The 25126-nt window shown below is 43.5% G+C and overlaps 1 protein-coding gene across 3 annotated transcripts in view; it reads right to left on the minus strand.

The window, feature by feature from the left end:
- Positions 1 to 5430: 5430 nt before the first annotated feature.
- The window catches only part of LOC134904955 (protein Hook homolog 3), a 155144-nt gene continuing 135448 nt past the window's right edge, over positions 5431 to 25126 (minus strand). For 2 of the 3 annotated variants that reach the window (XM_063914592.1, XM_063914593.1), the window contains 3 exons: positions 14070 to 14141; positions 12872 to 13008; positions 5431 to 7106 (listed from right to left, as the gene is read on the minus strand). In XM_063914592.1, coding sequence (XP_063770662.1) covers positions 7091 to 7106; positions 12872 to 13008; positions 14070 to 14141 — 225 coding nt within the window. In that variant the 3' untranslated portion in view covers positions 5431 to 7090. Of the gene's footprint in view, positions 7107 to 10016; positions 13009 to 14069; positions 14142 to 25126 lie in introns of those variants that run through there. The other variant, XM_063914594.1, reaches the window with a different exon arrangement.

The raw sequence follows: 25126 nt of genomic DNA on the forward strand, positions 1-25126 counted from the left end.
CATTCAACATAACACACGCCAACAGGCATGAACTAATTGCAGTAACATGCTGAAACCAAGATAAACACAACTTGTGTAACTGTAATAACTAAACTGCAGGTAAAGTACGCACTGGGACGGGCGCCCAGCATCCTCTACGGACTAGGAGAAAAGGATTTACCGGTAGGTTATCAAAATCCTATTTTCTCATACGTCCTAGAGGATGCTGGGGACGACATCAAGACCATGGGGTCTATACCGAAGCTCCAGTACGGGCGGGAGAGTGCGGATGACCCTGCAGCACCGATTGACCAAACTTTAGGTCCTCATCGGCCTAGGTGTCAAACTTGTAGAACTTAGCAAATGTGTTTGACCCTGACCAAGTAGCTGTTCGGCAAAGTTGTAATGCCGAGACCCCCCGGGCAGCCGCCCAGGATGAGCCCACCTTCCTAGTGGAGTGGGCCTTTACCGACGTCGGTAACAGCAATCCAGCCGTAGTATGAGCTTGCTGAATCGTATTTCTAATCCAACGTGCAATAGTCTGCTTGGAAGCAGGACAGCCAATCTTGTTGTGATCATACAGGACAAACAGAGCTTCTGTTTTCCGTATACGAGCTGTTCTAGCAACATAGATTTTCAAAGCTCTAACCACATCTAGAGACTTTGAATCAGTGAATGTGTCAGTAACTACTGGCACCACAATAGGTTGGTAATTGTGAAAAGCAGAAACCACCTTTGGAAGAAAATGTTGGCGAGTCCGCAACTCTGCCCTATCTTCATGGAAAATCAGGTAAGGGCTCTTGTGAGACAAGGCCCCCAATTTTTACACCCACCTTGCGGATGCCAATGCCAAAAGCATCACCACTTTCCAAGTGAGAAACTTCAACTCTAAATTTTGTAGAGGCTCAAACCGATCCGATTGAAGGAACTGCAATACCACGTTAAGGTCCCATGGTGCCACTGGAGGCACGAATGGAGGCTGGATGTGCAGAACCCCTTTCACGAAGGTCTGAACCTCTGGAAGAGAGGCCAATTGTTTTTGGAAGAACACTGACAAGGCCAAAATTTGGACCTTGATTGATCCCAATCGTAGGCCCGTCTCCACACCATCCTGCAAAAAATGGAGAAAACGTCCTAAGTGAAACTCTTCCGTAGGAGTTTTCTTGGATTCACACCAAGACACATATTTTCTCCAAATACGGTGGTAATGTTTTGACGTTACTCCCTTTCTGGTCTGAATAAGGGTGGGGATGACCTCCTTAGGAATACCCTTCCTGGCTAGGATACGGCGCTCAACAGCCATGCCGTCAAACGTAGCCGCGGTAAGTCTTGGTACACACACGGCCCCTGCTGCAGCAGGTCCTCCCGAGGAGGAAGAAGCCGAGAATCTCCTATGAGTAAATGCTGAAGATCTGGGTACCAAGCCCTTCTTGGCCAGTCTGGGGCAATGAAGATTGCTCGAACCCATGTCTTTCTTATGATCCTGAGTACTTTTGGGATCAGGAAGTGGAGGGAAAACATACACTGACGGAAACACCCACTGGGTCACCAGTGCATCCACTGCTACTGCCTGAGGGTCTCTCGACCTGGAACAGTATCTCTGAAGCTTCTTGGTGAGCCGAGACGCCATCATGTCTATTTGAGGAACTCCCCAAAGACTTGGTCACCTCTGCAAAGACTTCTTGGTGGAGGCCCCACTCTCCTGGATGGAGATTGTGTCTGCTGAGGAAGTCTGCTTCCCAGTTGTCTACTCCCGGAATGAATATTGCCGACAGAGCTTGTAGATGTTTTTCTGCCCAGCGGAGGATTTTTGTCGCCTCTGCCATTGCCGCTCTGCTTTTCGTTCCGCCCTGCCTGTTTATGTATGCGACTACTGTTACATTGTCCGCCTGGATCTGCACGGGACGGTCTTGAAGAAGATGTACCGCTTGTTGAAGGCCGTTGTAAATGGCTCTTAGCTCCAGCACGTTTATGTGCGTCCCTCTAGCAGGTGAGAGCTGTGCAACCACCACATGAGCGAAATCCTGGTTTTTGATGACAGGATTATCTTTCTGTGCATGTGTAGGTGTGACCCCGACCACTTGTCCAACAGGTCCCACTGGAATACTCTGGCATGGAACCTGCCAAACTGTATGGCCTCGTAGGCCGCCACCATCTTCCCCAACAACTGAATGCACTGATGGATCGACACACTTGATGGTTTCAATATCTGTTTTACCACTTTCTGGATTTCCAGAGCCTTTTCCAGCGGAAGAAATACTCTCTGAACTTCTGTGTCCAGAATCATCCCGAGGAAAGACAACCTTGTCGTCGGTTCCAACTGTGACTTTGGGTAATTTATGATCCACCCGTGTTGTTGGAGTATTGACAGGGAGAGGGATATGTTTTGTAATAACTGCTCCCTGGATCTCACCTTTATCAGGAGGTCATCCAGATAAGGGATTATATTGACTCCTTTCTGACGAAGGAGGACCATCATCTCCGCCATCACCTTGGTGAATACCCTCGGCGCCGTGGAGAGACCAAAAGGTAGCGTCTGGAATTGGTAATGGCAATCCTGAATCGCGGATCTCAGATAAGCCTGGTGAGGAGGATAAATGGGAACATGCATGTAAGCATCCTTTATGTCCACCGACACCAAGTAGTCCCCCTCCTCCAGACTGGCAATCACTGCCCGAAGTGATTCCATCTTGAACTTGAACCTTTTCAGGAAGAAATTCAGATTTTTTAGATTTAGGATCGGTCTGACCGAGCAGTCAGGCTTCTGAACAACAAAAAGGCTTGAATAAAAACCCCGCCCTTGTTGTGACAACGGTACCAGGACTATGACCTGGTCTTGACATAATTTTAGGATTGCCGCTGTTACTGCTACTCTCTCTGGCGGAGAAGCTGGCAAGGTCGATTTGAAAAATCGGCATGGGGGAACGTCTTGAAACTCTAGTTTGTATCCCTGGGATACTATTTTTAACACCCAGGGGTCCAGGCCAGACAGAATCCAATCCTGACTGAAGAGCTTGAGACGTGCCCCCACCCGAGCGGCCTCCCGCAAGGGAGTTCCAGCGTCATGCTGGGGATCTGGCAGAATTAGGGGTAGACTTTTGCTCTTGGGAACCTGGAGCCGGTGTGGGTTTCTTTCTCCTTCCCCTTAATGCAAAGAAGGGGGAACCTCTCGTCTTTTTGTATTTATCGATCCGAAAGGACTGCATTTGCGGGTGATGGGTCTTTTTTGCCGGTGCAGGCGCAGAGGGCAAAAATGTTGACTTACCTGCGGTAGCCGCCGAGACTAACGCATCCAGGCCATCGCCAAATAAGGCCTCACCTTTATATGGGAGAGCCTCCATGTTTCTTTTGGAATCTGCATCCGCGTTCCACTGGCGAATCCATAACGCCCGCCTAGCCGATACTGCCATGGTAGCGGCTTGTGAACTCAAGAGTCCAATATCCTTCATTGCTTCCAGCATGTAGGCGGCAGCGTCCTTGATATTCCTTAACTTAAGGAGTATCTCATCTTTTTCAATCGTGTCAATTTCTGATGACACTCTTTCTGACCATTTTTCAATAGCACGACTCACCCATGCGCAGGCAATAGTGGGCCTGAGCAGTGTACCATTGGTAACATAAATGGATTTCAATGTCGTTTCCATTTTGCGGTCTGCCGGCTCTTTAAGAGAAGCTGTGCTAGGAGCAGGGAGAATAACCTTCTTTGTCAACCTGGAAAGTGCACGGTCTAACTCAGGGGGTGACTCCCATTTTTTCCTGTCTTCAACCGGGAAAGGATAAGCTATGTGAATCCTTTTGGGAATACGAATTTTTTTTATCAGGATTCACCCACATCCCTTCAAACAGAGCATTTAGTTCATGTGAAGGAGGGAACGTGACTTTGGATTTCTTTTCCTTACATAAATAAGCTTTCTCCTGAGGTACAGGAGTGTTTTCTGTAACCTCCAACACGTCCCTTATAGCCACAATCATATATTGTATACTTTTTGCCAATTTATGATCTATCTCTCTGGATTCACTATTGTCGACACAAGAATCAGAATCCGTGTCGGTATCAGTGTTTACAACATTTGCAAATGGTCTCTTATTTGACCCAGAGGGTCCGCCCGCATAAGTAATAACAGCATCCTGAAAAATCACATCTTCCACAGATTTTCTCCAGCATGCAGCCTTAGAGTCAGACTTATCCAATCTACGGTTACTCAGATGCATACTGTCACATAGCTCTTTCACCCATGCAGGCTCTTGGTGTGCCGGTAGCGCCACCACATTACAACTCTGTGTCCCTAAAATGGCTTCCTCCGGGGAGGAACTCCCTGCCTCAGACATGCCTAACTCTCGTACACCACACTCACAGACACACTGGGACTTATTTTGGGGACAGACCCACAGTAAAATCTGTCAGAGGGACACAGGATAGGAGCAGCCAGTTCACAAACCCAGCACCAGTATTGCCTGTGAACACAGTATGTCCACAGCCCAAAAGCGCTTTTAAATAGTAATATACACTATCAAATGCACCACAATCGCTTTGTGCCCCCCCTTTATAGCAACCTGTACTTGTCAGAAGTGGAGGAGAGGACCAGCGTGTTCTCTGCAGCCTGAGGAGAGAGAAAATGGCGCTGAGTAGTGTGCTGGCTGCCTGAGGAAGAAGCTCCGCCCTTTTTACCTCAGAAACTTTTCATAATATTTATACTGGCGGGGGTAGGGGTGTGCCTGGGCATCTTATGCCCACTTTTATCCAGTTTGAGGTATTTTTTTTGCTGCCCAGGGTGCCCCCCCCACGCCTTTCACCCTGCAGTGCCTGTGTGTGTGAGCAGCAATGGCGCGCTGCGCTCCCACCAGCTGCGCCGCACCTCAGCCGTCACTTACTTGATTGAAGATCATTCTTCTCATACTCACCTGTCTTCTGACTTCTGGCTCTGTGAGGGGGGTGACGGCGTGCTGTGGGAGTGAGCATCTAGACACGGCTAGCGTTCAGTTCCCTTCAGGAGCTAATGGTGTCCTGTCAGCCAGAAGCAGAGCCATGAAACTCTGAGGAAGTTGGTTCTGCTTCTGCCCCCTCAGTCCCACGAAGCAGGGAGTCTGATGCCAGCAGATCTCCCTGAAAATAAAAAACCTAACATAAGTCTTTTCAGAGAAACTCAGTAGAGCTCCGCAGAGTGCATCCAGTCGACCTGGGCACATTTCTAAAACTGAGGTCTGGAGGACGGGCATAGAGGGAGGAGCCAGTTCACACCCAATGAAAAGTCTTATAGAGTGCCCATGTCTCCTGCGGATCCCGTCTATACCCCATGGTCTTGATGTCGTCCCCAGCATCCTCTAGGACTTATGAGAAATTAGCAAACCACTGTATGTTCTTTTTGATGCACACAACATATACACAACATTCAAACATAACAGGTTTTTTGTTTTGTTTTCTTTTAAATAGGGAACAAAGAATTCAGAGCATTTCTTTTAAAATAGTTTATTTACAAGTTCCTTAACAAAAGTACACTTCTGGTTACACTGGAAGAATTTACTGGAAAATGTACATTTCATATTCAAAATGATAACCGTTTATGCTATATACATGAGTCTTGTCACCATTAATTGCAACATGCCCCGCTAAGTACTGCTGACCACAGAGGTACTGCTATGGGAATTACATTGCAAACTTGCATTCATATTGTTTTTTTTAAAACAAACTTCCAGAAATTTTAATTATATGATTTTCTAGGTGAGATCCAATTTTAAAAGTGGCAAGAGTTATATATTAAAGGGAAAAACAAAAGCCAAGCAACTAAAGTACCAAGGAAAACTAGTGCATGCCGGGTAAACATAATCCATCACGCATGACAGATTATGGTACAGCAACAACAATGCTCTAAGCATCTCCAAATGGACGGAAGTTGCTGCTTCATTACAAAGCCTGTTTATAAGGTTATTTGAGGTCTATAAAAAAAGGCTTCCAAATCAGCATTAATAATTATATGTATTTGAAATCTCTTTGCTCTTTTCAGTTTACAAAATTTTAAAAGTACTTTTCATTTTTAAGTGATTACAAGGGTCCATAAGCAATGAACCCCATCCATGGTTAATATTTTGTTTACAATCAGATGGCAGCTGAATAACAGCCTATTTTAAACAAAAATACACATTAAAGCTATCACCAGTATCAGCTTTAAATATATATATATATATATATAAAAAAAAAAAAAAAAAAAAAAAAACACTTTCTGTACTATGGGATCTATATATGTAATACTGCTGTAAAAAGTTGCATTATTATACAATAAAATGGGCAAAATTGGAGCCTGGGGCGGCTCACTGTGTCTAAATACAAATACACTTATATAAATACAAGATGTGTAAGTAGAAATACATTAAAGTATAAGCACTGTTTATTTAAATAAACACTAAGGCAGCCAGTATATGCAAATTAATTACATACAAAGTATATTAGAAAAACCAAGAACATGTTATGACATACAATAAGTGGTATAATATAATTTATAATAACATCTTATTGTTAAGAAAAGAACAAGAAAATGTAAACAAAAGCTCTGTCATAGTTAAAGTCATATGCACAAATAGAACAAGTTACAAATTGAAAAGGATTACACAATAGAAAGTATAAAACAGAATTAGTTCATTTATATTCATGTACTCGATCAATTCATTCTTGGCTGCCATTATGGTATGTATATGTGATGGTCTGTACACTCCATGTTTACAAGTTTGTAGACAGACTTGGCTATAATCACTGCAGAAAATTCTCGTATTCATCAAATACCATTAACTTCACTAATACCTATTTTTTGTATTTGAAATACTTATCCTACCCAATCCAATTGTTTTGAGTGACACTGATGCCTATCTTTGCTAGAATGTAGCCCGTTTGATGGAAGTTAGATGATTATAAGTTGTGATTAGTTATTAAAATACAAAAATAAAATGCACAATACCTGTAATTCAAACTGTGAGAATAGTGCGTAGTGCTTAAAATAGAAGGATTAAGGGAATGAAGCAAACATATGTTAGACCACAGCCCCTAAAGTTGGTTAGTCTGCAGGTTAGACCATCCGACCATATTTTTCATGCACAATCTGACTGCAAAACCATGCCGGCATCATGCAATCACATCACTGCAAATAAATAGCAAGGAGAATATATTAATGGGATGCAAATATACATTAATCTACAATCTCACAATCTAAAACCACCTGCATAAATCCCCGTTCAAATAAATGTGTGACCTAAAAGGCTAATCTCTCCCAAAACTGAAAACTGTAGTTTGAGTGTAAATGATATATTATCACAGCATATATTCCAGAAATCTAGTATTCCAAATGTGTCCATGAGTCTGTTGATGTCAGTGTGATCAACAATGTAGCCAGCAGGTGTGAGAGGGGTACCCACGGACTGCCAGATCTCAGGTGAGTAATATTCTTTGATAATGTAACATAATAATAACATTTTCAGCCTTGGAGGGGGGGGCGCATTCACTTTTAAACAGGCGCAGTAGAGCCAACAAAACATACAAAGCAGCTTTTATAGGCATAAGTGGGTATGTGATTAAGAAAAATCCCACATCATTGCCCTTGCCTAAATGCAGCAAAAGCTCCCCAGTGGTTAATCTGAATTACAGTGCTTAGTACATTTTGCCAGTCAGCAGTCACCTAACCATCTGTGGGGATAGGCAACACAATCAACTGGCAGAAATAGACAATATATATGTATTTTTTTCAAACATACTATCATTGACGCAATGTATATATCAATGGACAATGAAAATGGTATGGCTGCTTGCATATCTAGATCTTTTAAACTGGCACTACTCATGACATAAACCGGTACACCTGTAAGTTACCTTCCTACGTACATACAACTGAGGTTATTAACAATTTTATTAGCAATTTTAACACTAGTAAAAAGCATCTCGGCAAGTATGACTCTGGAAAACATTTGTGTTACATTTCTCGAAAAGGCATCTATGTAGCACTTTTCAAGATTTATTTTGGGTAAAGCCTATAGGGAGCTCCAAAACACTAGTAAGAAAAGGCATGCCAAATTAGCATTAAAAAGCAGTAACCCAATGTCAATGGGTATCCAGCATTATGCACAAAGTCTGATTTCCAAATTAAAAAAGGATAAGCTGTTAAAAACACCTAGAAACGTGGTCCTGACAATGTTTAATAATTATGGCTATAATGATATGGATGACAACCGTAATGGTTTATATTACATATAACCATATAATATACAAGTAACCCTTGTAAATATTTGTATAAAGAGTGAATTATAACATTATTGGTTACAATAACTGATAAGTAGGAAAACTTGTTTTTTTTTCCCAACAGGAATAATGCACTCACTACCATATATTACTGTAGATATTTACCACAGATTTAAGTAAATATTATTACTGTTAAATAAATAGTTCCTACTTCTGTTCTGTGACCACGGGGGGTATCCAATTACCTGCAGTCAGTGACCGTGGGCAATTGTATCGCCGGGGGCTATATGCGTTGTGCTCCTCCCCCCGATACAGTGCACTCCTCCCCTCGATGACGGCAGTTCGGGTGCCTCAGGTTGATTCACTGATAAACTAATCAACCCAGGATCAATGCACCACAGTAGTTTACGGGGTTCGGAATATTTAACTCCCTGAATGTGAACACTACATATAATCTAATTATCCATAAAAGTTTTGTTTAAACATGTAACCTTAATCCTTTAAATATAACATCTTACATGATTGCTCTTTTGATAATAAACTAGATTTACATAGAAGGATTAAATACATAGGTAACGTGTTTAAGATGTAACTTGGGTATTGAGATGCCAGTTCAAAAGATTTAGTTATTCTTAACAGTCGGGGAAACAAAATCTATTAACAGCAAACAATGTACCAATATACATATTTTAATGACCTTCATTTTGATCAATGCAAGACAGCAATCAATCACTGTGTGAATAAAGACCCAAAATATCAATACTGATTTCATTCTTATATTGTTAATATTTGTTCTTTAGCAATTACTCGTATTAACTTTTCAACCTAATGATATCTTAAGAAGGTATAGGTGTAATACATAAATTATAATGCGACAAACAGTAAAATTAGTTAATTCGATTGTTAGTGAAGGCTTCTTTTTGGCCTAATTTGAGTTCCCCACCAAAGAATTGTCACCTCCCAAAATTCACAACCCCTATCATATTCAGGAGGGTATACCCCAATATCTGTTAGAGGACCAGGGTCAGGGAGAAGAGACAGGAAGACAAAAGGGAGACTGACAGTGATAACAACAACTGCTTCCATGGTATCAGACAAACATAAGATAATACAACAAATAAGAAGTAGACACAACTTAAAATAAAAGTCTCCACCAACTTGCATCACACTCTGGAGTTGCTGCTTCCAATCGACAGCACTTTCCTTATGTGGTTAGATGTGTAAGACATCGCCACGTCACCTAGGATTACACTATTGCTTTACATAATGCCTTGTGACCCTTGTAACATTTACCTCTCTCCTGGGCAGACTACAGAGCAGTAAAATGTTCACATAGCAGAAGCTGGCTTGGGAACTCCATGGGCTAATCCAACTCCACGGTTGGATTGGCCAATAGGGGTACATGGGAACATTTTTCACAATCTTTTTTTTTTTTTTATAGCAGTATGTTCTAGGGATTAGGTTCCGGACTGTGAATTATAAATTTTACATATGTTACCTTATACTGCACAGGACTGCTGACACGTATGTTTTAAATGTTCACTAGATCGTAGCACAAGTGCGTCTGATATTAAAATGATCTACAGATGTGTCCTCATACATCTAGCCTCAATACGCCATGCACCGTGAAATGCCTGGCGTGAGTGAGCTGGCAGTTTTTTAGCATTAACCTAACACCGGGGGGTCTTTTTGCCGAAAATGTGCCTTATTCGCATTGCTATGTAAATAAGACATACAAGCAGACTCTGCTGATTAAAATGATATGAGGCATGCCTATAATCTGTGTGTGACTGCAGCTGTATCTGCATACAAAATGCTATGTTACTGTTTTCCAGGACACTAACATATTTTCCAGAAAAACATTATAACGTAGCATTTCGTATGCAGATACAGGCACTGTCGCACACAGAATATATACATGCCATATATCATTTTAATTAGCAGAGTCTGCTTATGTGTCTTATTCACATATAGATGCAAATTTGACCCATTTTCAGTGGAAAATGCACAAAAATACGTCCAGCGTTCGTAAAACGTGCTCACGGCTAGGTGCTACTAGAAGGGCTGTTTAATGTGACGGCAGCAACGATCTATGAGGACACATCTTTAGCAATATTCATAAATGTGTATGCCAACATTTGCATCGCCAGAAAATATTTAACGTTAATGTTGTTAGCTAACTGCATGGAAGCAATCGGATGTGCTAAGTAGCTTCTTGCATTTCCCTTCAACAGACTTTCACAAAGTGTTATTTGTCTCTTTAGTATTAGTAAGTTAATGTTAATATATTTGGTTTATAAAGCTGTTTTTTTAAATAATTTTATCATCTTCTATTGTGAGAGTTAATTCTAAGTGGTGTATTTACTAAAGTGCAGTTTTTTTTTTGAAGTGGAGATGTTGCCCATAGCAATCAGATTGTAGCTATTATCTTCTTGAAGGTGCTAAATAAACGATAAGTATATGATTGGTTGCTTTGGGCAACATCTTCACTTCTAAAAACCTGCACTTACGTAAATAAACCCTTAAGCGGCAACAATAAAATTCAGTGTTCACTTTCTACTGAAGTTGTTGGATGGTAAACCTTGGCCTTATATTCCGTATTCCTGTCCTATCAGTAACACATTTCTGTTTATTAATAGGCATATTAATCCAAAAATGGAATTTACTCTGCATTCACTTTCATTTCACTGGGCAAGGAAAGAACTAATATTTTATAAAGTATTTACAATTAAAAGTCCCTTAAATCGTTTTGGCATGCATTATAACATTTCAAAGGAAACTTTCACAATCTCTCTTTTTTTTTTAAAGCAGTATGTTGAATAATAGGTATCGCTACCAGCTACAAACAAGCTATATTTTTCAATTAACAGTACTGCATCCATGTTATGGTATTACTCATGCTGAGTGTTGCAGTGATGCCATAAAAGAGATTGCTATTTAACAAATATATTATTTTGTATAAGGAAATAAACACACTGTTTTAAGATGCATGAATGCAACAAGAGTCATATAATAATAAAAAAAGAAAATAATTAAAGCTTATAAGATAACTGACACATGCCTATTCTTGATTCAGGTATACAAAACAAAAATATAATTTTTACTATTATACCAATATTTATCCATTGCCTACACACAATAGGGGAAGCCAATTTTCCTTTCTGAACCGCTAAATATGCATCCAAGCAAATGACTAGAAATACCAGTCACTTTTTAATGTCATGGGATCCAAGAGCACTGATATGTTTTTTTGTTAAGTACTGTAGTTAACCCATTGTGTGAAGGAGACAGAAAACGTCTGTGTTTATATATTACGAGTTTGGGTGGCTCTCGTTATTAGGCATGTCTTCATATTTTTGCATTACATTTCCTTTAAAACAATTGAATTAACTGCCCTCTAAGTTATTTCAATGTAGCCCCAAATCACAATGCAAACCTAACACACTGAACACACTTGCACAAATGAAAGTGCTATGTTATCATTTAAATTACTAAAGTCATCTATTTAAATAGAAATTGTATTTAAATAGTATTTATAGTGGCACAAATTACATTCACTTTTTGGGAATAAAATCAAAAGGAAATATAAAAATGCCTCCTGATGTAATAAATTATGCAAATTGATTCCCTTATTTCCCACATGTTTTTGGGGCGCAATCATTTAATGGATTGCAAATATTTCATTTAGATTTGCAGTGGTTCCAAAAGTATTGCAAAGTAGCTTGTGGAGGTTTGGTGCGTGGTAGAGAGTGGTAAATATGTAGTCAGACAATATAGAACATTCCAGTGAGTTGCCCAACCAATTGCAGCACTTAAATGATTTACACACATATTCCTGAAAATTCAGATTAACATTCTGTGCATACAAAGGGCTTTTCTTGAGTCCGTTTTACCAACCTCTATTTAACAACATATAAGCAAGTACCACAATGATAAGGGACCACACACTTGCATATATGTACATTTAGACGTGGGCTTGTGCAAAATAAACATGTGTTATTAAGACATCATGTAACAACCACTACTATGTATGGATGACTTTATACTGCCTAGATGTGGACTGATAAAGGACCTACACAGCACAGAATGCTCCCTGTTCTGTTAATACTTCATGTTGTTTGCTAAGCTTCCACAATTGTGGGCACTGTGATAGTCTATTGTGTATTGTATTAGACACTGTTGCGGCACCTGGCTGTTCAACAAATTCCTTCTATCCCTAAATTAAGTCAGGAATTCAATGAATTAAAAGTAATTGTCCTGATAGCACTGTGGCATTTGCTCATTAAAAGCACACATACATATACATTTCATCTCCTGCCTGGATTCATAAGACCACATAGAAAGACGAGCTTTGAGTTTCTTATTTTAAATCAATGTTTTGCATAAGAAACAGTTCTGATGTTCTAAGCTCAGAACAATAACATAAAAAAAAACACAAATATGAAAGAAAACAAAAAAATAAACTTTACAATTAATTTTGTATTGTAGAACTTTTTGGCACTTTCAAAGTAAAGTGATTTAAAATGGGCAATTATAGAGAAGATCTATAAATCTAACAAAAGTGTATTAAAAAGAGAGGGAGGAAATTAAAAGCACGATGGTGACATTTCCTGAAATGTAGTTCTATGCAACCCAAGCTTATGGGGCACATTTTCCAGCATAAGGTTCTTCTACCTCGCTGTAGCTGGTTGGACGTGCCCTGGATAAGACCTCCTTGAACTTGTAGCTTGTCTTTGTCTTGCAAGGAACGACTGTCCTGAGCCTGTGTTTGCTAGTCTGTCTTCTGCAGCTTTTTTGTGTGAGTTCATGCCCTTAGGAGAAGAAAGACTTGACATCAGCCCAAGCACAGCAGTACTTTTGCAAGGTCAATTGGTGCCCATTCCAGATAACAAAAATCCACCTCTTTTCCTCTTTCTTATTCTCTTGAATCCAACTACCTCTCTACCATTGCCAACCTCTGTCTCATGCCCGTGCCTGCTTTGTCAAATTCCTATGTGCTTGTTCTATTTTATGTGCAATTTGCATTTTGTAAGCTTTGTCATTCTGAATGCCTAGTACTGCAGAGTTTTGTGGCGCACTACAAATAAACCAAGACTGTCATTCATACACAAGGGCACAATCTCCAACATAATTGATATGCTTTGCTCTGCTATATTTTAACAAAGTCATGATGAAGTTAGGGAAGTCCAAATAATATATTCCATTTTACCTTTATACTTTAAATATAAGCATATTCTTGAGGTTTATTTGTACTCTAAGTGAAACAGCTAATGCAAGAGATATTAATAATTTAACACACTTTGTTGTGCTGCAAAGACATTCTCAAGGCTTGGCTCAAAAGGACTACAAAACACATTAAAAAAAACACAAAATATTAATAAATTGTCTAATATTTTTGGTTTATTTCACCAGTCTTTAGGGCAGGGGTATTCAAAGATGTCCTTCCAGGGGTTGTGGAACTATATATCCTAGCATGCTCTGCCACAGTTTCAACATGCTCTAACAGCAAAATTGTGTCAGGGCATGCTGGAATGTGTAGTTCCACAGCACCAGAGGGTTGCATGTTGAATACACCTGCTTAGGGTTTAAATGTTCAAAAGGGTCTCCTGTCTCTACAGAGGCTTAACAGGCTACGGACAGCTCTCAACACAGCTGTGTTAGGGCAAATAGCTATTCACGCTACATGGATCAAACTTGCTGATGTGACTTTCAGATAGTAGCAGGGGCTGTCACATACAATAAGATGGAGAAACTGCAGATAAGGCAATGCAGTCTTTTAGACAGCATGAAGCAATGAACTAAATATAGGCATGGGGGTCTACTTTACGTATTTACACTTCCAAGAAAAATGGAAAGCCTTTATGATTCTTACCATATTATACCAAGCACTAACAATAAGCTTTTCTTCTTGATCTCTCTGTGTCTTTGTTCTCTCAAATTCTTTCTAAAAGAGAACATAAAAATGCATCACTGTTAATGTAAGATACACTGTATACGATGTATGGCTCATTGTAATTGATTTCAAAGTTAATTTGTTTCATCTGGTCCTTGGCAATCACTGATAAAAGGTTTAAATACAGAAAAACATTATAACTACATAAATAATAATACAGTTTTATAAATATCCACTTGCACATGACAAACTCTTAATTTTTGTATGGCATGTAGCCTGGAGGTAAGAAAGATCGGTATACCCAGACAGATCAGTTACAATTACCAACCTACAGCACAATAAGACCCCTTACAATTATTGCTTTCTTCCTCAGAGCCATCGGGGGATACAGACACTAATTGGTTAAGTCCCGCCTAAAACAGACAGGACACCTTTGTCACTTCAGTTACAGCGGAGCACTGTGAGCCGATACATAGCAAATCAAGAGACATTGGAAGGCTGACACAAAAGACTAAAGCAGAACACGATAGTCAAACCCAGCGAGAGAGACTGGCTAGAGATCATTCTCCCCCTTCCAAGGACCCTAACCCAAAAAGGACAGCAACAGGGACCTGGCTTCTCATACGAAAGGACCAAATAAAGACCACAGCTAAAGTTTGGAGTTCGGATTCGTGTTTTGCAAAAAGAAAGAAAAAAGACTGGAAATAAAGAATGAACAAATGTGGTTGAAATGCAGAGCTGAAACCACTTTTAGAAAAGTATATGGATACAGTATGGAGCATTGCCATATTCTGAGAGGAAAAAAAAGCTTAATAGGCAGATAGGGGGAGAAACTCAGCCAGCTCGGAGAATAATTGAGTGGAACTGGAAGGAATAACCTGGAACCAGATTTGACAATCAGCAGAATTGGATCCATATTCTTAGTCTGCCAGAATGCCTGTTTATTGTTCCATGGAACAGATGTTTTACACGTATAATAGAAAAGAAAACAAAAAAATATATAATAATTTCAAAGCTTCTGGCTGAGTGTTCAAAGGGAAAATGGGACCTTTGTCTCTTGTTGCCCGTCTAACATCCATCACCAGGTAGTAAAATGTTGCTATAATGAGACTGTAAAGATAGTCAGTCCTGGAAAGTCATCCTGCAACTCACACATAACAATGGATTTCCATTACCTTTACGACCCAATCTGTAATAGCAAAAAAAGATGACTAAACAAAAATGGGTTGTTCGCTGTAAACTACAATCCCGACCTATTTAACAATCCTCCCTAGCAACAGTGCAAAAAACCTAGGGTATGAACTACAGAGATGTCGCCCATTCTGCCTGGACTAGCAAGGAAACATACCCTACATGGCCAAAAGTATGTGGACACCAGAAAATAACATCCATATATGCTTGTTGAATATCTCATTTCAAAACCATGGACATTATTTTGGAACTGGTCAACCTTTGCTTCTATAATAGCCTCCATTTCTTCTGGGAAGGCTTTCTACTAAATTTCAAAACATGGCTGCACTGATCCACATTCGTTCAGTCACAATAGCATTATTGAAGTTGGGCACTGATATTGGGTGTAGAGGCCTGGCCTGCAGTCGGTGTTCCAATTAACTTCCAAGTTGTTTTGTGGCTGTCAGTCAAGTTCTTCCATACCAAACATGGCAACCTCTCTTTGTGCGAAGGGGCATTGACAAGCCGTTACCAAAAAGTTGGAATCACACAATTTTCTAAAATATCATGGGGTATATGAAATTAGCGGCGAATCGCGGCAAATTATCGGCCGTTTTTTAATTCGACACAATTCGACCATCCAATTTGGGCAAGTGGGTGCCGAAATTGACCATATTCAATCAAAAACGGATTCGACAGTCCCGCGGCCGAAAAACGGCCGATTTGACGGATTTTGATCCGGTTTTTTAAAAACGGGAAAAACCCGGAAAAAAATGGCGTGGGGTCCCCCCTCCAAAGCATAACCAGCCTCGGGCTCTTCGAGCTGGTCCTGGTTCTAAAAATCCGGGGGAAAAATTGACAGGGGATCCCCCGTATTTTTAAAACCAGCACCGGGCTCTGCGCCTGGTGCTGGTGCAAAAAATATGGGGGCCAAAAAGAGTAGGGGTCCCTTGTATTTTATACACCAGCATCGGGCTCCACTAGCTGGACAGATAATGCCACAGCCGGGGGTCACTTTTATACAGTGCCCTGCGGCCGTGGCATTAAATATCCAACTAGTCACCCCTGGCCGGGGTACCCTGGGGGAGTGGGGACCCCTTCAATCAAGGGGTCCCCTCCCCCAGCCACCCAAGGGCCAGGGGTGAAGCCCGAGGCTGTCCCCCTCATCCAAGGGCTGTGGATGGGAGGCTGATAGCCTTGAGAAAAATGACAGAATATTGTTTTTTCCAGTAGTACTACAAGTCCCAGCAAGCCTCCCCCGCAAGCTGGTACTTGAAGAACCACAAGTACCAGCATGCGGGAGAAAAACGGGCCCGCTGGTACCTGTAGTTCTACTGGAAAAAAAATATCCAAATAAAAACAGGAGACACACACCGTGACAGTAAAACTTTATTTCACACATGTTGACACACATACATACTTACCTATGTTGACCCGCCGACTGGCACGTCTCGTCTCCGACGATCCGGGGTACCTGTGAAAAAAATTAGACTCACCTGATCCAGTGTCCGGGAGATAATCCACGTACTTGGTAAAAAAAGAAAACGCATACCCGACCATGCCGGACTGAAAGGGGTCCCATGTTGACACATGGGACCCCTTTCCCCGAATGTGCCGGGACCCCACGTGACTCCTGTCACTGAGGTCCCTTCAGCCAATCAGGAAGCGCTACTTTCGTGGCGCTCACCTGATTGGCTGTGCGCGTCTGAGGTCAGACAGCGCATCGCACAGCTCACTCCATTACTTTCAATGGTGGGAACTTTGCCGTCAGCGGTGGGGTTACGCGCGGTCAGCGGCTGACCGCGGGTGACCCCACCACTAACCGCAAAGTTCCCACCATTGAATATAATGGAGAGGCTTTGCGATGCGCTATCTGACAGCTCAGAAGCACAGCCAATCAGCAGAGTGCAAGGACGTTGCGCTCGCTGATTGGCTTAAGAGACCTTTCAGTGACAGCAGTCACGAAGGGGTCTCTCTGCATTCGGAGAAAGGGGTCCCATGTGTCAACATGGGACCAGTTTCAGTCCGCTGGCACGGGTTTGTCGTTTTATTTTTTTGCCAAGTACGTGGATTATACTCTGGACCCTGGATCAGGTGAGTCTAATTTTTTTCACAGGTACCCCGGATCGTCGGAGACGAGACGTGCCAGTCGGCGGGTCAACATAGGTAAGTATGTATGTGTGTCGACATGTGTGAAATAAAGTTTTACTGTCACGGTATGTGTCTCCTGTTTTTATTTGGATATTTTTTTTCCAGTAGAACTACAGGTACCAGCGGGCCCGTTTTTCTCCCGCATGCTGGTACTTGTGGTTCTCCAAGTACCAGCTTGCGGGGGAGGCTTGCTGGGACTTGTAGTACTACTGGAAAAAACAATATTCTGTCATTTTTCTCAAGGCTATCAGCCTCCCATCCGCAGCCCTTGGAAGGGGGGGACAGCCTCGGGCTTCACCCCTGGCCCTTGGGTGGCTGGGGGGGGGGACCCCTTGATTGAAGGGGTCCCCACTCCCCCAGGGTACCCCGGCCAGGGGTGACTAGTTGGATATTTAATGCCACGGCCGCAGGGCACTGTATAAAAGTGACCCCCGGCTGTGGCATTATCTGTCCAGCTAGTGGAGCCCGATGCTGGTGTATAAAATACGGGGGACCCCTACTCTTTTTGGCCCCTGTATTTTTTGCACCAGCACCAGGCGCAGAGCCCGGTGCTGGTTTTAAAAATACGGGGGATCCCCTATCATTTTTCCCCCCGGATTTTTAGAACCAGGACCGGCTCGAAGAGCCCGAGGCTGGTTATGCTTTGGAGGGGGGACCCCACGCCATTTTTTTCCGGGATTTTACCATTCTATCTAAAATAAAATAAAAAAAATAAAAATATTATTTTTAAAAATATATAAAAAATACTTGTGCCTCCAAAAAAGACAAACCAAGTACCTAATCCCTTCTAATATAAATAGATATGCTATTACCAATAAAAAAAAACATGTTTTAATTTTTTTTTATTAGTTTCACCCACCAAAGTGTGGCGGATTGAAAATGACGAATTTACTGGTTAAAAGCACTGTTGTCGAATTTGCAAACTTCAATTGAATATACTTTGGTCGAATTGCAGCACTTGTATCATTGCAGAAAAGTCGAATTTGACAAAAGTCGAATTTCAAAAGGTCGAATTTTGAAAGTCCGTTTTTTTGACGGAAAGTACTGAATTGCATTGACGATTTATTTTTTTGGCGAAAAAGTCCCGTTTTTCGCCAATTTCGGGAATTCGACCGCAATTGCATATACCCCCATATCCCTTCACTGGAATGGAGGGGACCAGGCAGACCCATGAAAAAAATAGAATTAATTCTCAACCAAACTTAAGTACACATTTGGGCAGTTAGTGCCATCCTTTAATCCTAGAAACACAGATTCATCTGTCAGCCTACCAATTCCAGATAGTAAAATGTGATTGGTCACTTCAAAAAAAAAGCACTTCCATTGCTTTGAATCCAATGATAGCAGGTTTTGCATTTCAAGTTGACATTTTGTAGGGATCAGTACTAAATGCCGCCGGCCGGAATCCCGGTGGTCGAAATACCGACGCCGGAATCCCGACCACACAATCCCGACAGGGGTGGCGAGCGGAACGCAGCCCCTTGCGGGCTCGCTTCGCTCGCCACGCTGCGGGCACGGTGCCTCGCTACGCTCGGCACACTGTTATATTCTCCCTCTATGGGTGTCGTGGACACCCACGGAGGGAGAATATGTCGGGATTGTGGCGGTCGGGATTGTGGCGGTCGGGATTCCGGCGTCGGTATTTCGACCGCCAGGATTCCGGCCGGCGGCATCTTGACCGCATCCCATTTTGTATTATGTATGGTGTTCCGAGGCTTGTGTGCAGATGATTGGTCGTGGAAACCCTATCTATGAAGCTCCCAACTAACAGTCAATTGTGCCGATGTTGCTTCCTGAGGCAGTTTGGAACTCTTTAGTGAGGGCTGTAACTTAAGGCCTAATTCAGATCTGCATTCTTGCAGAGGGTTGCGATCAGATAGTCGCTGCCCCGTGCAAGTGTGCCCCGTGCAAAGACTTCGCCAGACAGTGGACATGTGCAAATCCGTTCGCAACTCACTCACCATCGAATGATTTTTCCAGCCTGTGCAGTCTGTGCGTAGCCCAGGACGTACTCCTACATTGCGACAGATTCAGGCTGTTTAGGGCCAGAGCGGACGTCACACACCCTTCCAGAAAATGCTTTGGCACACTTGACTTTTTCCTGACACTTCCAGAAAACGTCCAGTTAGCACCCACAAATCTCCGCTTTCTGTCAATTACTTGCGTACGCCTAGCGATCGAAAATTTCACACCATTCTGTCACTATTTGGGCCCGCGCCTGTGTATTGCGGTGCATACGCATGCACAGTCATTCGATAATCGGTCGATGTGCGATTTCGCACAACAGTGATCAGGTCTGAATTAGGCCCTTAGAACGGATGATGTTTAGGTTCTATGTGTTCCATGACTACGGTCCTACGGCTCCATGACTTAGCTGTTGTTACTAGAAGTTGAAACATATACAGTAGGAGCAATAACACCTACAGCTCACCGGGGCAGCTCTAGCAGGGCTGAAATTTGACAAACTGACTTTACTGAAAAGGTGGTATCCAGTGATAGAGCCACGGTGGAAGTCCCTTAGGTGTTCTTAAAATTACTGATGAAAAAAATAAGAATTTACTTACCGATAATTCTATTTCTCGTAGTCCGTAGTGGATGCTGGGGACTCCGTCAGGACCATGGGGAATAGCGGCTCCGCAGGAGACAGGGCACAAAAGCAAAAGCTTTAGGATCAGGTGGTGTGCACTGGCTCCTCCCCCTATGACCCTCCTCCAAGCCTCAGTTAGGATACTGTGCCCGGACGAGCGTACACAATAAGGAAGGATTTTGAATCCCGGGTAAGACTCATACCAGCCACACCAATCACACTGTACAACCTGTGATCTGAACCCAGTTAACAGCATGATAACAGCGGAGCCTCTGAAAAGATGGCTCACAACAATAATAACCCGATTTTTGTAACAATAACTATGTACAAATATTGCAGACAATCCGCACTTGGGATGGGCGCCCAGCATCCACTACGGACTACGAGAAATAGAATTATCGGTAAGTAAATTCTTATTTTCTCTAACGTCCTAAGTGGATGCTGGGGACTCCGTCAGGACCATGGGGATTATACCAAAGCTCCAAAACGGGCGGGAGAGTGCGGATGACTCTGCAGCACCGAATGAGAGAACTCCAGGTCCTCCTCAGTCAGGGTGTGCCCCTGACCAAGTATCAGCTCGGCAAAGTTGTAAAGCCGAGACCCCTCGGGCAGCCGCCCAAGATGAGCCCACCTTCCTTGTGGAATGGGCATTTACATATTTTGGCTGTGGCAGGCCTGCCACAGAATGTGCAAGCTGAATTGTACTACACATCCAACTAGCAATCGTCTGCTTAGAAGCAAGAGCACCCAGTTTTTTGGGTGCATACAGGATAACAGCAAGTCAGTTTTCCTGACTCCAGCCGTCCTGGAAACTATATTTTCAGGGCCCTGACAACATCTAGCAACTTGGAGTCCTCCAAGTCCCTAGTAGCCGCAGGTACCACAATAAGCTGGTTCAGGTGAAACACTGACACCACCTTAGGGAGAAACTGGGGATGAGTCCGCAGCTCTGCCCTGTCCGAATGGACAATCAGATATGGGCTTTTTTTGAGACAAACGCCGCCAATTCTGACACTCGCCTGGCCGAGGCCAGGGCCAACAGCATGGTCACTTTCCCTGTGAGATATTTCAAATCCACAGATTTGAGCGGTTTAAACCAATGTGATTTTAGGAATCCCAGAACTACGTTGAGATCCCACAGTGCCACTGGAGGCACAAAAGGGGGTTGTATATGCAGTACTCCCTTGACAAACTTCTGGACTTCAGGAACTGAAGCCAATTTTTTCTGGAAGAAAATCGACAGGGCCGAAATTTGAACCTTAATGGACCCCAATTTGAGGCCCATAGACACTCCTGTTTGCAGGAAATGCAGGAAACGACCGAGTTGAAATTTCTTCATGGGGCCTTCCTGGCCTCACACCACGCAACATATTTTCGCCACATGTGGTGATAATGTTGTGCGGTCACCTCCTTCCTGGCTTTGACCAGGGTAGGAATGACCTCTTCCGGAATGCCTTTTTCCCTTAGGATCCGGCGTTCAACCGCCATGCCGTCAAACGCAGCCGCGGTAAGTCTTGGAACAGACATGGTACTTGCTGAAGCAAGTCCCTTCTTAGCGGCAGAGGCCATGAGTCCTCTGTGAGCATCTCTTGAAGTTCCGGGTACCAAGTCCTTCTTGGCCAATCCGGAGCCACGAGTATAGTTCTTACTCCTCTACGTCTTATAATTCTCAATACCTTGGGTATGAGAAGCAGAGGAGGGAAGACATACACCGACTGGTACACCCACGGTGTTACCAGAACGTCCACAGCTATTGCCTGAGGGTCTTTTGACCTGGCGCAATACTTGTCCAGTTTTTTGTTCAGGCGGGACGCCATCATGTCCACCTTTGGTCTTTTCCAACGGTTCACAATCATGTGGAAGACTTCCCGATGAAGTCCCCACTCTCCCGGGTGGAGGTTGTGCCTGCTGAGGAAGTCTGCTTCCCAGTTGTCCACTCCCGGAATGAACACTGCTGACAGTGCTATCACATGATTTTCCGCCCAGCGAAAAATCCTTGCAGTTTCTGCCATTGCCCTCCTGCTTCTTGTGCCGCCCTGTCTGTTTACGTGGGCGACTGCCGTGATGTTGTCCCACTGGATCAATACCGGCTGACCTTGAAGCAGAGGTCTTGCTAAGCTTAGAGCATTGTAAATTGCCCTTAGCTCCAGTATATTTATGTGGAGAAAAATCTCCAGACTTGATCACACTCCCTGGAAATTTTTTTTCCCTGTGTGACTGCTCCCCAGCCTCTCAGGCTGGCCTCCGTGGTCACCAGCATCCAATCCTGAATGCCGAATCTGCGGCCCTCTAGAAGATGAGCACTCTGTAACCACCACAGGAGAGACACCCTTGTCCTTGGAGATAGGGTTATTCGCTGATGCATCTGAAAATGCGATCCGGACCATTTGTCCAGCAGATCCCACTGAAAAGTTCTTGCGTGGAATCTGCCGAATGGAATCGCTTCGTAATAAGCCACCATTTTTCCCAGGACTCTTGTGCAATGATGCACTGACACTTTTCCTGGTTTTAGGAGGTTCCTGACTAGCTCGGATAACTCCCTGGCTTTCTCCTCCGGGAGAAACACCTTTTTCTGGACTGTGTCCAGAACCATCCCTAGGAACAGCAGACGTGTCGTCGGAAACGGCTGTGATTTTGGATATTTAGAATCCACCCGTGCTGTCGTAGAACTACTTGAGATAGTGCTACTCCGACTTCCAACTGTTCTCTGGACCTTGCCCTTATCAGGAGATCGTCCAAGTAAGGGATAATTAAGACGCCTTTTCTTTGAAGAAGAATCATCATTTTGGCCATTACTTTGGTAAAGACCCGGGGTGCCGTGGACAATCCAAACGGCAGCGTCTGAAACTGATAGTGACAGTTCCGTACCACGAACCTGAGGTACCCTTGGTGAGAAGGGCAATTTGGGACATGGAGGTAAGCATCCTTGATGTCCAGGGACACCATATAGTCTCCTTCTTCCTGGTTCGCTATCACTGCTCTGAGTGACTCCATCTTGATTTGAACCTTTGTATGTAAGTGTTCAAAGATTTCCCATTTAGAATAGGTCTCACCGAGCCGTCTGGCTTCAGTACCACAATATAGTGTGGAATAATACCCCTTTCCTTGTTGTAGGAGGGGTACTTTGATTATCACCTGCTGGGAATACAGCTTGTGAATTGTTTCCAATACTGCCTCCCTGTCGGAGGAAGACGTTGGTAAAGCAGACATCAGGAGCCTGCGAGGGGGAGACGTCTCGAATTTCCAGTCTGTACCCCTGGGATACTACTTGTAGGATCCAGGGGTCCACTTGCGAGTGAGCCCACTACGCGCTGAAACTCTTGAGACGACCCCCCACCGCACTTTAGTCCGCTTGTACGGCCCCAGCGTCATGCTGAGGACTTGGCAGAAGCTGTGGAGGGCTTCTGTTCCTGGGAATGGGCTGCCTGCTGCAGTCTTCTTCCCTTTCCTCTATCCCTGGGCAGATATGACTGGCCTTTTGCCCGCTTGCCCTTATGGGGACGAAAGGACTGAGGCTGAAAAGACGGTGTCTTTTTCTGCTGAGATGTGATTTGGGGTAAAAAAGGTGGATTTTCCAGCTGTTGCCGAGGCCACCAGGTCCGATGGACCGACCCCAAATAACTCCTCCCCTTTATACGGCAATACTTCCATGTGCCGTTTGGAATCTGCATCACCTGACCACTGTCGTGTCCATAAACATCTTCTGGCAGATATGGACATCGCACTTACTCTTGATGCCAGAGTGCAAATATCCCTCTGTGCATCTCGCATATATAGAAATGCATCCTTTAAATGCTCTATAGTCAATAAAATACTGTCCCTGTCAAGGGTATCAATATTTTCAGTCAGGGAATCCGACCAAGCCACCCCAGCGCTGCACATCCAGGCTGAGGCGATCGCTGGTCGCAGTATAACACCAGTATGTGTGTATATACCTTTTTAGGATATTTTCCAGCCTCTCAGCTGGCTCCTTGAGGGCGGCCCTATCTGGAGACGGTACCGCCACTTGTTTTGATAAGCGTGTGAGCGCCTTATCCACCCTAAAGGGTGTTTCCCAACGCGCCCTAACTTCTGGCGGGAAAGGGTATACCGCCAATAATTTTCTATCGGGGAAAACCCACGCATCATCACACACTTCATTTAATTTATCTGATTCAGGAAAAACTACAGGTAGTTTTTTCACACCCCACATAATACCCTTCTTGTGGTACTTGTAGTATCAGAAATATGTAACACCTCCTTCATTGCCCTTAACATGTAACGTGTGGCCCTAAAGGAAAATACGTTTGTTTCTTCACCGTCGACACTGGAGTCAGTGTCCGTGTCTGTGTCTGTGTCGACCGACTGAGGTAAATGAGCGTTTTACAGCCCCTGACGGTGTTTGAGACGCCTGGACAGATACTAATTTGTTTGCCGGCCGTCTCATGTCGTCAACCGACCTTGCAGCGTGTTGACATTATCACGTAATTCCTTAAATAAGCCATCCATTCCGGTGTCGACTCCCTAGAGAGTGACATCACCATTTCAGACAATTGCTCCGCCTCCTCACCAACATCGTCCTCATACATGTCGACACACACGTACCGACACACAGCACACACACAGGGAATGCTCTGATAGAGGACAGGACCCCACTAGCCCTTTGGGGAGACAGAGGGAGAGTTTGCCAGCACACACCAAAAACGCTATAATTATACAGGGACAACCTTTATATAAGTGTTTTTCCCTTATAGCATTTTAATATATATATACATATCGCCAAATAAGTGCCCCCCCTCTCTGTTTTAACCCTGTTTCTGTAGTGCAGTGCAGGGGAGAGCCTGGGAGCCTTCCCACCAGCATTTCTGTGAGGGAAAATGGCGCTGTGTGCTGAGGAGAATAGGCCCCGCCCCCTTTTCGGCGGGCTTCTTCTCCCGTTTTTCTGAGACCTGGCAGGGGTTAAATACATCCATATAGCCCCCAGGGGCTATACGTGATGTATTTTTAGCCAGAATAAGGTACTATCATTGCTGCCCAGGGCGCCCCCAGCAACGCCCTGCACCCTCAGTGACCGCTGCTATGAAGTGTGCTGACAACAATGGCGCACAGCTGCAGTGCTGTGCGCTACCTTATGAAGACTGAAGAGTCT

Source organism: Pseudophryne corroboree, chromosome 1 (assembly GCF_028390025.1).
Source record: "Pseudophryne corroboree isolate aPseCor3 chromosome 1, aPseCor3.hap2, whole genome shotgun sequence".
Classification (NCBI taxonomy): Eukaryota; Metazoa; Chordata; class Amphibia; order Anura; family Myobatrachidae; genus Pseudophryne; species Pseudophryne corroboree.